Raw genomic sequence first — 12,823 nt, 5'->3', positions numbered from 1 at the left:
TTATCTTGGTGTAACTCAACTGGTTTCCGTGTAATTATACCAGTGTGACAGACAGAAGAAAAAAATAGTAGGGCTTCTAGTCTTCATGATGACACCAAACTAGCCATATTCAACACCAATCATTATTAAATTTATGAGAGTTTCCAAGAACATTTGTATGCTTTCATTGCTGTGATATATAATAGTCTAAATCTTACATGGTACCCTGATAAATAAGGCTCATACAGGTAAATACCATTACCCTCGTGTTAAAATGAGGGAAAGAGGAAAACAGAGAAATAAAAATAAGAAGAGACTTCGGAGCATCCACCCAGTCCTCTTGCCCTTTTCCAGAGGTATCCTGGAGAACCACAAGCCTTGCTACAGAAGCTGCAGGTATGAAAGGGGATCTTTCCCTTGGCATCCACAGGCTTTTGATCAGCGAAATAAATTGATTTGCTAACTAGCAAGAGACTGAGCAAACCAAACAAAAAACCAAGGTCAATGAAGCATAAGATCTGCTCACTCTGTTGTTTGTTATTAATTTTGGGGAGTTACAATAGCATCTGACACCTAATCTAATAATAATAATAATTTAATAAGCTAATAAGCAATAGCTTCCTTGAGCTTGAAGAAACATTCATCTACTAAATGCTATATGAACGCAGATGGACACCATCACTGCCCCAGGGATTTTCTAATCAAGATCTATAAGGGCAGGGAAAGGGGAATTCTATCCCTGCTTTACAGATGTAAAAACTCAGGGATAAAAAACCTGAAGTATTTCCCAAGATCAAATTGCTAACCAAAGAAAAATCGGGTAGTGAACTGAGATCTCTAGTAATGCCTTAACCCTAGCGTAAGCATTGTTTAATCTTGATAACACTTCACAGCATAAATATTGTGCAATACATTTGCTTCAAAGTATTACATTTCTGCAACATGAAACCTATCGCACCCTGTGCTATTAAATCTCTGCTAATAGGTAGAGCAAGACCACGATTTTGTGTATTTGTGCACAGACAGATTATAAAGCATGTGGTGTAGCAAAATTCAGATTAGCGAATTTCTGCTGTGTACTGCTTCATAAATGCTATTCCAAAATTTTCACTGAGCTCTACAATGAATTCCCAATACATAGCATAACAAAAGTTTTGCCACTGGCTTAGGCTTGAAGACATTCCGTTGTTCATGAATTAGGGTCTCCCATATGTCAAGTTGAACGTAAACGCCAAATCTGACACCTCTGGCTCATATATTGCGTTTGCAGGTGTTCACATCTGGCTAAGAACAAGTGAGAATGAGAACTCCTGCAACAGCAGTACAAAAAGCAAAAACAAAAGAAAAGGAAGATCTGACCTCCAAAATGCAGACTCTCAATTCTTATTAATTCTCAAAGCAATAGTAATTTCCTATATCACTTTCTAAATGACATTCGACTTGGTATTTCCTGAGAACTATCATGAAGCTTTTCAAAGTCACATAGTTCAAAAAAGCTCTAGTGACATATTTGAATGAACCTTATTTCCAATTTTACTTCCACATTCAAGAAGAAGACCTAAAATGAGAGGAAGAACTTTTTATCAATGAGAAAAAGCATGATTTCTAACACTTTCTTCACCCTGATATTGAAGAAAATTCTATGTATTAGAGGAAATGCCACTTACAATGGCATTGCCAGAAACAAAAGGGCAGTTACAAGAATGAAGCAACATGGTTATGACTATTTTAAGATTGAAGATTATAAGAATGACTGAAAATAAAAAGACTGTGCACAGTTATTGTGAAGAATCTTGCAAATTTCACAATGCCTAGGAGTTTTACACCTTACTATTCTTGTTTAAATAAAATTTTCATTGTGTCTGTTTTTCAGCTGAGTCACTTTTATCTAGATGCAATGTAAGCAGGTTATAGTAGATGTATCTATATAGAAATATCAGCTTCTCCTCCATCTTCCTCCCTTCAAACCTCGTTTTCCCCAGGTCTAATTATAGTACGTGATTCACAATGTAATATGTAGCCGCAAAGGGAAAAAATGAAACAAAACACTGGAAGGTCAGTATTTCCATATAAAACCATAAAACATTACATCCAAGTCTAACTTACGCTAGTTAGGAGCAGTCCCACTAGTTTAAAATTACAACACTTGAAATTACTGTTGCTCAAAGATCAATGCACAAAACAAAAATCAAACCATATGATGCTGATTCTCCGATCCAACTCCACCCGGTCATACAGAGAACAACAGAAACACTGCTCCTGGGCGTGCCACAGAGCCAGGCAAGGACATTTTGGGTCAAACGTACGAGAGATCTTGAAGTCTAAGTTCAAAGAGAACAGTTTCCATGCTGCTGGTGGCTGGATGTCCTACACCTTGGACTCTTGGAGCTCTGCAGGAACGGGCCACCACCCGCTCCACAAGCACGCATGGAGAGCAAAGCATCTCTCCAAAGCGTGCTGTGCAGGCAGAAGCCAAAAATTGTCCAGCAGGCAAATACCCTTATACCTTACCCAAGGTTGTGCCGAAGGCTTCCCTCTATGCAAATCTCACAGCTCAGCACTTCCTTTTGAACCTACAAATTCTTTTTCAAGAACCAAACAGGGTAAATAGGGATGTGGGTGAAAGACATGGAGCACTTACTCTTTTCTTTTAAGAAGATATCACCAACTCCCTTTTTTTCTCTTTTTTTTTTTCGTTAAAAGCTATCAATGGACTGAGCACTCATTAGAGATATAAGAGGTCAACTCTGTTTCTGCCTGATTCTTTAACGTTTTCCTGAAGAGCTCCTGTCATATTATAGCTGGCATATCACACCCCTTCTGCTGATGCATGCTTCTGGCTGAAAAGGACTGAATTGAAGGACCCCAGACGGCAAAAAAAGGGAAGCATGACAGCAGAGCTTAGCGAAATAGTGCAAGCTCCATTCCTCCCACCCCAGAGGATCTCTTATATTGTTATCTTGTGTTGCAAGATCAAGGAGCAAATCCACTAGTTAGGGGCTACAGAAGACCTGCACAGACAAATAGACCACCTATTTGTAAGGTACCAGGTGCAGTTTGCTAGATATTGCGCTGGTCTTTATGCAACATATGAAGGGAAAATGCTGGTCTGTGCAATATGTGCACTACTACACTGCAAAACCTGACTTTATTATATAAAGTCGATCTGTTAAGCAAACAATATTCAATTTTATTAGAAACATGTTAGGTGCCCTAGAGAAAAACATAAAAATGCATTTCAGTGGCTCACCAGGTGTTGCAGTCGTTAATCACAGTCTCTCCCTTGGCATATTCTCTTCCGTTGTGAAAACACGGGCATCTCTCAGGAGCAACACACTTGTTTTCATGCCGCACCTAAGCAAAACACAGAGTTTGTCAGCGTGTGGGCCTGCTGGTATGTGCCAGTACACATAGGAGTAAGCACAAGGACATGTAGATAAAGAATAAAGGAAAGGATAGAGAAAATGGTTTAAGGCTATCTAAAGTAAGAAAGGTACAGCATTGCTAATATTTTTTCCCACTAACTTAAACAGAACTATGGGTACATAAATCACAGCCTTCTTTCAGGGCTGAACAGCATCTTAAACTGCTGGGAGAATAAATTAGATTATAGAAGAATGTTATGATGAGAAAGTCCAATTTGACCAAAACCAGGGTGCCGTGAAGATAAAACAAGCTAACCTGAATATGGAGAGCAGGTGAATAGCACACGCTTCTCACACACAACAAACCGAAGGATGGCCTGCCAGCAAAGCAGCCCGATGCAGGGCTCAGCTGGGCTGAAAACTGAAAGACGACCACTGGGAGGAGACGAGGAGCCACAATACCAGAAGAACTCAAGTACAAATGAAAGATTCAGTTGTCACAGACAACACCCCGCAAAAAAATCCCACTCCCCTGTCAGGTCGCCTCTGAAAATTGCAGTAGTCACTCATTTTCTTTCAATTGCCTACTTATTCCCTATAAGGCAGGATAAATATCAGTCCACTTGAGACATTAGGTGTTCAAGGAACATGTGGATGTGGCACTGTGGGACATGGTTTAGTGGGCATGGTGGGGTTGGGTTGATGGTTGGACTTGATGATCTTACAGGTCTTTTCCAACCTTAGTGATTCTGTGATTTTTTCCACTCTCACAGGCTCTGTTGCTAGGGAACAGGGCATTATGTTCTGTCTACAATTTTTTCTTTTTCGGTTCCCTATTTTTTTTTCTTTTTCAGATCCCCACCGATCTTAGTTTCTCTTTGTATAACAACAAACCATTTGTCCCGCTTAAAAAAAAGCGAAACAAAAAACAACAAACAAAACCAAGTAATGCCTTTAGATGAAATATTCAGGTTTTTCCTTCCTTTTCTCTTTTTTTTTTTGTCTGTGATTACTCCCTTTCCATTTTCAAGACAGTCAGGTTTAGGGAATCAAACAAAACCAAGGCTAGCTATGCTGCTTTTCAGTTGGACGTGGTTCTGCAAAGCCAGGGGTAGCTTTGGCTCTTGCTTCATGGAATACCGAAATGGAGAGCACTTCCCCTCCCTCTCGTTCAAAAGTCACAAAATATCACCTTCCCACTTTAAAAATCTTTCTGTAAAATCATTAAAATAGCTTCTTTTTTACCATTAAATATGGGCCAATGAGATCAATGTAGTCTGAACGCCAGGTTAATAAAGTAGAACAGCTCTGCCTTTTCCTGTGGGGACCTAGAACTGCCACAGGGAACTACTAATAAAAAGGATTTCACAGCCTGGAGACCCTTCATTCGTATGCGGCTCCACATGCTCTGTGGCTTACGGAGAGCTATATTACGCCAAATAAACTCACACCACTAGAAGCAAGATGGAAACAAAGAAATGCCTTTCTAGATGATAGAGCTGGGGCTCTGCCTCAGACTTAATCTCCACAAAGGACAGGGAGAAAACAGGCCAGAGAAGACCATATGTTTCCAAGGGTGTTTAATTCCTTCCTTCCTTCCTGGTGGCATTCAGGAAAAAAGCAATATATGACTTCACTGTCATGGCTCTGAATTTTTCCACAGTGTTCAGCAACACGGGTCACAACAGACTTGAGGGCTAGCCTCTGGATACGCTACTTGGGATTAGGTGTGTGGTTTGTAAAAGGAGGATTAGGACCTCCTCTGCTTGCTCCCCTCATGCATTGACGTGAAGCTAGTCACAGCCTATCCCCAACTCTAAAAACTTAATAGACTGGTGTTAGTATTTCCATCACAAACATACGGCCACAGTGAAGCTACAGTGCAGCAACTGTTAATCACAGAATCATTAAGGTTGGAAGAGACCTTTAAGATCATCAAGTCCAACCATCAAGAGGGAAGACTACCTTGTCTGAACACTGCAGAGTGGATGGGTGGGATTTAGCAAGCTGGACATAAATACTCAAAGTGGACTTTGACCAGAAGACTAATTATTTTTGCTGCAAAACTCAACAGATTACGATTTTGTTAACAGTAACACACAATCTACTGGTCATGTTGACATCACGCCCAAAAGCTGGTATATCTAGCAGCCCGATGCCATGCTGCATTACAAGTCTGCTGAGCACAGTACCATGAGGTACTAGCAGACCAGTGGCATTATTCACTAACAGCTGGATTTCCTGCAGAAGTCTCTCAATCCATCAATAGATAACATTTAATACAGGAGATCTAACAGTCCTGAGCGCCTGAGGTGACGGCAGGCATGAGCGTTGGGGAGGCAACCACAAGCAAAGACACAGGTTTGTAATGAGAACACCTGCTCTTCACACTATTTCGCACCCTTATGATGATGCTCCTGCAAGCGCATCCATGAGATTGTAAGTGATTGACTAGCTCATGGTCCCCCCTTATTTGGGGATATGAAAAAAATGTCCATCATTTCCTTGCTCTCTTATTAATTGTTAAGCCTTGACAAACCTTGCAAAAGAAAGGATGATATTACAGATTTCAGAACCTTCAAGATCCTTCTTCCCTAAACTCTGCCGTGACGAGGCTGAATTTTACTCTTTTGGTCAACACAGTTTTGATGAGTATCTCACTGTCAAGGGAAGCTCTGATTTTCACTCTGTTCCTCCTGACACACCTGAGGGCTTCAGCAGTAAGTCAGCCAAAGGTATAAAAGGAGTAAGGGGATTAAGTAAAGGAAGTGGGTCAGATTAGAACCCAATAGCTGATAGGTTTTAACTAAAACGGCCTGTCACCATTTCTGGGCAAAGACAAGTCAGAAACATGTTAGGACACACCACTCAACATGTGCGATTTTACACCTGACTTTTCTTTCTTGTGCTAGCTGTATGCTTCTTATGTTTGTTTTGTGAAGCATTATCCTTGGGTAGATGCACATACCAAAAAGCTGGTACCCACCTCCTCGTGAAGACTCTGTCATGGTGTTATAGAGGATAAGCCTACACTGAAGAATGTACAACAGAGCTAGCAGGAAAAACAAAATAGCACTCAAGTTTCTGTTGAAAACAGTTTGGAAGAAAAAAACCGTTCAAATTTTTCTGATTAAAATGTTTAGGGTTTGGGTTTTTTTTTTTTTCCTTTTTCTATTAACATATGACAGTTTTATAAATAGTTTTATTTCAGCGGCCAGAATACAGTAAAATGTTTCATTTGATTTTAAACCTTAATTTTGCTTCAGTTGTTGGAAATTGAAAGAAATTAATTTTCTAGTTTTGGAGTGTCTGGATTTTGTGCTTTCCGATTGTTCTGCTCCTCTTTTTCCCCAGAAAGGTGGTTAACACGACATTTGTATATTTATTAATATTTTCCAATGGGAAAAACCTGGAGTGCAGTAAACTAATCTGAGAAAGCATATTTTTCCCCACACTTCTGCACATATGTTATGATTTATCTTTTCTGCTCTGCAAAAAGGTGACAAGTATGGAGAATTTCCCACCCACCAGATGATCAAAGACAGAAAAAGAATTACTTTTCATGACATATTGAACATTTTTATTTTCAAGAAATCAAAGCAATGTAAAATATTAAGTCGAGATGAACCGGAAAACTTATTTTTCAGTTGAAATAAATTAGCTTTCACCTGCATTTTCTGATTGGGGAAATAATCAACTGATTGATTGGCAATTTCCCACCCCAGCAAATTTTCCAATTCAAATCTAGCCAACTGCAGCATCGTGTTCATGAACAATCCTTGATTTTTTTAAAAATTATTTTTCAGATGTGTAATTCAAAATTGGCAGGCAATTTGTGCATACAGATTTCAGACTATTCATTGCTCTGTTTAAGACTGGTAACTCAGCTAACTGATCTGTAACCATCTCTTTATATACATAGGGATAGTATTGCACTTAATTCCATATTAAGTGTATATACTTGCAAATCGTACCGGAGAGTTGTTTATGTAAACCACAGATCTTTGGCTGTTTTTCCTGATGGCATGAACCATTTTAGAGAAGCAGGAAGATTAATTTCTTTTTTTGCTAATAAGTTATCCATGACAGTTCATAATTTTTCTATGCTACTGTACTGCAAAAGAAAAAAATCATCAGTAAAATGGCACAAGTTCTTCCAGAGTGATGATACATGCAAATATTTATTTCCCATAAATGCTCGGCGATCTGTTACTTCCCACAGACATTCCTACAAACAGTAGCTTACCTCCGTGAGTGCTTCTAAATTAAACAGGATTACAGAACGCCAACAAGGGAGACAGACCGGTAAAAGAAATAGTAATACCTTCTTCCGGTCCCTTTATTGCTCAGCTCTGGTGGTACAAGTCTGGAAAACACAGACTTCGTGACTTTGCAGCGCTTTCCCTCAGCGTGCCCAGAGCCTTTAAGGTAGAGAGAGGCAGGATGGAAAGAAGAACCTGGTCACCACCCCAAATCCTTCCGTCTTTTGCAAATAATACCGGGAGCACAAAGGCTCATCGCCGAAATAAGGAAAAAGCCAGAAATAAAGGAAAAAGCCTCCCCCAAACCATCCTGGTTAGGTACCTATTGGAGACGAGGAGGAAACTGCTCTTTGGCAACAAGCTGGCAGGTCATGTCGAGCCACACACCAGAAGTCTAATGCATGGCCAAGGGCAGCCACATAATGAAAGCACCGAGCTTGATCCTGCCTTTGCACGGCCATGGTTACAACAAAATCATCTATACACTGGTTTCTCCCATACCGGCTTGAGAAACGCGAATCTCGCCATTTTTATTCCCTGCCAGATGGGAAGCCAACAAGAGAACAAGCAATTATAGACTGAGTTTACTGGAAAATTGAGCCATACTGTCATCTAGTGGACAAAGAGCTTATTTTACTAGTTTTTTTTAAAAAAAAAAAACCACACACCACCAAAAAACAGGCCCAATTCTTCTATCCAAACCCTGACAAACCATCTTGTTGAATTCAATGGCACGTTTCACATAGCTGCAGAGTCAACTGGAGTTTCCAATTCCAGAATGCCAAGGACTGTTTCCCCTGGCAAGGATTTTATGAAACAGTTGTTTGAATGATAGTTCCAACCTGCTGAAAAGGAATATAAAATTCTAGACTAAATGTGAAGGTTAAGTTGATTGGGGGGGTTGGGGTTCCCCCCCCCCTTTTTTTTTTTCCCCTGTTGAGTAATTATCATAATTTGTTTTCCATGATTATCTCTAAAGTGTACTATAACCATATAAACCAATCTTAAGCCCCTTCACCAAATCAAAGAGGTCTGATTGTTAAGTACAGAGAAAGACCTATTCATACGTGAGCTCTTGGAACTTTACAACTACACAAACTTTTTTAAGTTTACTTATCACACCTCTGTTTAGAAATATTCCTCTCTAAAAGGAAAGATATTTAAAAAACTGAAATGTGAAAAGAAGCAACACTTGTTTTAAAATAGTGATGAAAATTTGCTCAATGTTGATATGAATGCCTCCAAATTACGTTCTCTGTTTTTCACTTTGGACCTAGAAGATACTTCACAAGTCTGAGATTTTGTCTACAGCTGGCATTTTATTCTGCAGTATCATCTATTTACATAAATGTGTGTTCATCAGCAAAATATGGTAGCAAAGTTAAAAAAAAATACATGAATATTAATGCCAGAAATTATTGTGTTATGACAATTCTTTTTTTGTTTGTTTCTAGTAAGATAATGGAAAGAATTTTGAGGGAGAAAACACCTGTATTCATATAGAAGCAGAAAAAACAACACATCCTTATAAAAATACACATTTCCAGGGAAATTCAATTGCTTTTTTAAGTGGAATTTAAACGAGTGGATGAAGTCAATTCATTAGAGCTGAAGCCTAAACATGAACACGCATCTCAACCCTACAAGTAACAACCCACACCTTCATTTGCTAACAGTCGATGTCCAGTGCATATTAATCTGAGCCTGAACCTTGAGTAGGTATAAAAGAGTAAAAAAATAAAAGTTATCTTTTGCATCTCTAGAATTCCTGGGTTGCAGCATTTAAAAACATCTTGCTTTACCATATGCCCCTCTGAGTCGGAAAACTGCACCAGCATGTCTCTTAAGTACCACAGGTATCAAATGAAGTCTCACCACAACTGTGGAGTATTTTAGTCCTCAAACAAAACAAAGACACAGCCTCAACTCTCTTTTTCCAGCATCTATCAGGTATTTTCATCTGCATTTCATGCATTGAACTTAAACTTCTTAATCCCAGCAGTTTTCCAGGACAGAGAACTCAAAAGTGCTATTTACTTAACTTCGTGCAGAGCGTACCATGTGCTCCACCTCCATCCTATTCACGCGATGCCTGGGGCTACGCCCCCAGCGAGATCCTGCGCACAACTCTTCACCTGCCCAGCAAGTGTTCCACAGCACTGAACACCGATGCTTTTTTTTCACTTGCTCAGAGAACAGCAGCAGCAATCTGCTGTCTACTCTACTCCATCTGCTTTTTATCAGGGCTATAAACTGATATTGAGTTCACAGTCACTAGCTTAGCGTATAACTATTTTCTATTTACTCTATTTAAAAATGACTAAACTAATGATTAAATTTGAGGGTTGCAGGGGAACATAGCCCTGGACTCCAGAAAGCATTTTACCAGTGAAAAAAGCACGCTCAGCACACCATCTGCAACTCCAGGACACCCTCTGGCATCATCTTAGCAAGTGTCATGTTCCACGTTCCTTCTCATGGGGAGCTCTCAGTTTGCTACAACACAGAGGAAGGCAGCAGCAGAGATGGAGACTTGACAAGGAGTCAGCTAGTATCAGCGGGAGGGTTTGGCGGGATGTGGGGTGGGTATTTGGGGTATGGGTGCCTGCGTACTTCTGTCTCTCTGACTCGGGAAGTTCAGCAAGACTGAGGAGGAGTTTGGGAGGAGAGTTGAAGGAAGACATAAACTGGTCTTAAAAAAAGTGGAGTTTGGCTTTTCGATTATCAATTATTATTACAAGCTAAACTTCATCTTCTATGCAGATATACTAATATACATATTTAAAACCAGCCACAATTTGGCAGAGTCAATACTTCACAACTGTGTATTTCTAAGATGCAAGAAGACTGCTGGTAGGAAAAAGTGAAAGCAAGAAAATAAGATGAGCCTGCTTACCATCCCTCTTGGACAAAGGCATCCAGATATACAGCCATGGCTGATGCACTCCAAGTCATAATTCTGGCAAGTCTTGGCACACTCCAACCCCTCAGCTCTTGGGTTGTTTGCAGGACAGACAAATCTTTCCATGGGGTATCTGCATGCCAAGCTCCTTTTTACTTTAAAAAACAAATTTACAAAAATTGCAATTAGAACTCAAGAATCGTTAGCACAGTAATTTTCTAAAGGCTGGATCAACATTTTTATTAGAAAACTAATTTAGGATATAGAAGGGAGCAACGCCACTACACCACTATGCATGACATTGTAAAGGTACCAGTCCCCACTTCCCAATGAAGCGACCTCAGTTAGGCTGTTGTAAAAGTGAGTATTCTAATACAGAAGCAAAAGGAGCTGCACAAGGGTTCAATTCCAGATTGCACTAGGGCTACGAGCACACTTTAGTGTAAACTATATTACCACCTGTAGGCAGTGTACACTACCAATGTTAGCACAAAATCCATGTTCTGAGAAGCAACAGCACCATATAGGATTGTATTTAGACTCACTTCCAACACAGAGTATCACTACATGGGTGACTGTTAATAACAATGCCCTTAGCTTAAATACAAACTTTTCAAACTCTTTGAGAACTCAGGTTCTGAAAGAAGACCAGAATTTCCCAAGAAACTCCAGGTTGTTATTTCAAGCAGTGCTAGAAATATGCCTCCCTGAGGTTTTTTTAAGTTTTAACACACTAATAACAGGAAAATTATGTCTTAATAACATTACAGCAAGAGTTTGGTGAGATAAACACCTAGAAGGCTTCACCTGAAGGACAGCGGGGGCCAACCAGTGACACTGTTACTGGTGGTCTACCAAGACCACCTCTCCCATCACAATCCCATAAGCTCCATCCATATATCAGCGGGGAACCTCAAAAATATCCCAGAACACTAATGTCCTGTTCTCCAGTGCAGTGCCCAGCTCTGCAAGGCAGTTGTCAGTCTCCAGGAGGGTTTTATGGCAAGATGCCCGGTGGCTGGAGGGCACACTCGGTGCCTGGCAGCACTCTAAACTTCAAGCCACAAAAACCTTCGTCTGCACCAGAAAGGAGAGCTTGCAACCTGCTAGTCAGAAGCGGGAGGTATAAAGCTGACTAGTTACTGATGTTGTGCGATCCTCAAACAGCAACTGAGGGCCTCAGATCGCTGCCAAGGGACCCTTTAACCTCTTCAACTGAAGCGAGACTGCAGGGGCTAACTATCATTTTGAGAGGTGGGACACAATGAACCCTGCACCCTCCCACGCAAACATTTTGTTTCTATCCTGTAACAAAACAAAGGTTAGAAAAAGACTCACAACATCACCAGCCACTGCAACCTCTGCTACTTCTTCCCTACTCTAGATTACCAAGAGACTGAACAGGGGAAAAAGAAAAAAAAATAAGAAAAAAATATTAATTTTTTAACGCATACTAACTTCTGGCAGATGGCCTCTCATCAGCGAAAACATCTGGCAGGAAGGCACCAGGAACTCTGTTTGTACTGCAGTGCATGAAACCATTTTCACAATAGCTAAGAAAAACAAACAGAGCTTATATTTAACAAAGTGACATTTAGCTTTCACTCGCGCTGTTGTTTTCAGACAGGCCCGCAGGGAACTTGTGAGTACCAAAATTACACCTCTTGTTGGGGCTGATCTGTTGCTCTCCATTCACTCTGCTTATCAACCTTAAAGGTAAAACTTCCTCAAGACAGTTGCAGTGATATATACCAGGAAGGTAAACCAGCTGCATGCTAGCCCCGTCCCGCTGAATCCAATGCATCTGCACAGGCATAAAGCTGGGCAAGATAATAGCCAGGTCTGCTGTGGAGAGAGGTAAGGGACCACTTAGTGCCTGCAACTTACAACTTCCGTGGCAGAGGAGAGGAGAAGACACTGTTCCCAAAATTGGGCTTGCCAGGAGCCGCCCAGCAATTACATTCCTCCTCTCAGTGTACCGCTACTCAACAATTAGAAATGTTTTTTAATATTTGTGTCTGTGATAGAGGTAATTAGGTTTTAATTTTTAAGAAATGTAACGCACTACATTAAAGTGACATTTTAAAAGCCTTCGAAGTAGCTGTTGTCAGTAATTAAACTCCATTTCAAACTGGCAGGAACTGTTCACGGAACAGGGCTTGGTCCTTTTCTCTAAGATGGCATTTGAAATTATATGGATAGAGGTGCAACAGCAAAACTCACCATTTGGTTTGTTGGAGGCAAAATCTTGCCCTCTTTTAAACTAGTTTCAGTGGAGGTAAAGGAACTGAGGAACGGAACGAGTTCACCACTCG

The 12,823-nt window shown here is 40.3% G+C and overlaps 1 protein-coding gene across 1 annotated transcript in view; it reads right to left on the bottom strand.

Annotated features, from left to right (window-relative positions):
* VWF (von Willebrand factor) overlaps positions 1–12,823 on the bottom strand; it is a 146,291-nt gene that overhangs the window by 87,079 nt on the left and 46,389 nt on the right. Inside the window, exons 17-19 of the mRNA XM_059816886.1 lie at positions 11,967–12,061; positions 10,503–10,663; positions 3,230–3,333 (exon numbers count right to left, since the gene is read on the bottom strand). Of these exons, the coding sequence (XP_059672869.1) occupies positions 3,230–3,333; positions 10,503–10,663; positions 11,967–12,061 (360 nt within the window). The remainder of the gene's footprint in view (positions 1–3,229; positions 3,334–10,502; positions 10,664–11,966; positions 12,062–12,823) is intronic.

Source organism: Gavia stellata, chromosome 4 (genome assembly GCF_030936135.1).
Source record: "Gavia stellata isolate bGavSte3 chromosome 4, bGavSte3.hap2, whole genome shotgun sequence".
NCBI lineage: Eukaryota > Metazoa > Chordata > Aves > Gaviiformes > Gaviidae > Gavia > Gavia stellata.
This window is presented reverse-complemented; position numbering and strand designations above follow the sequence as displayed.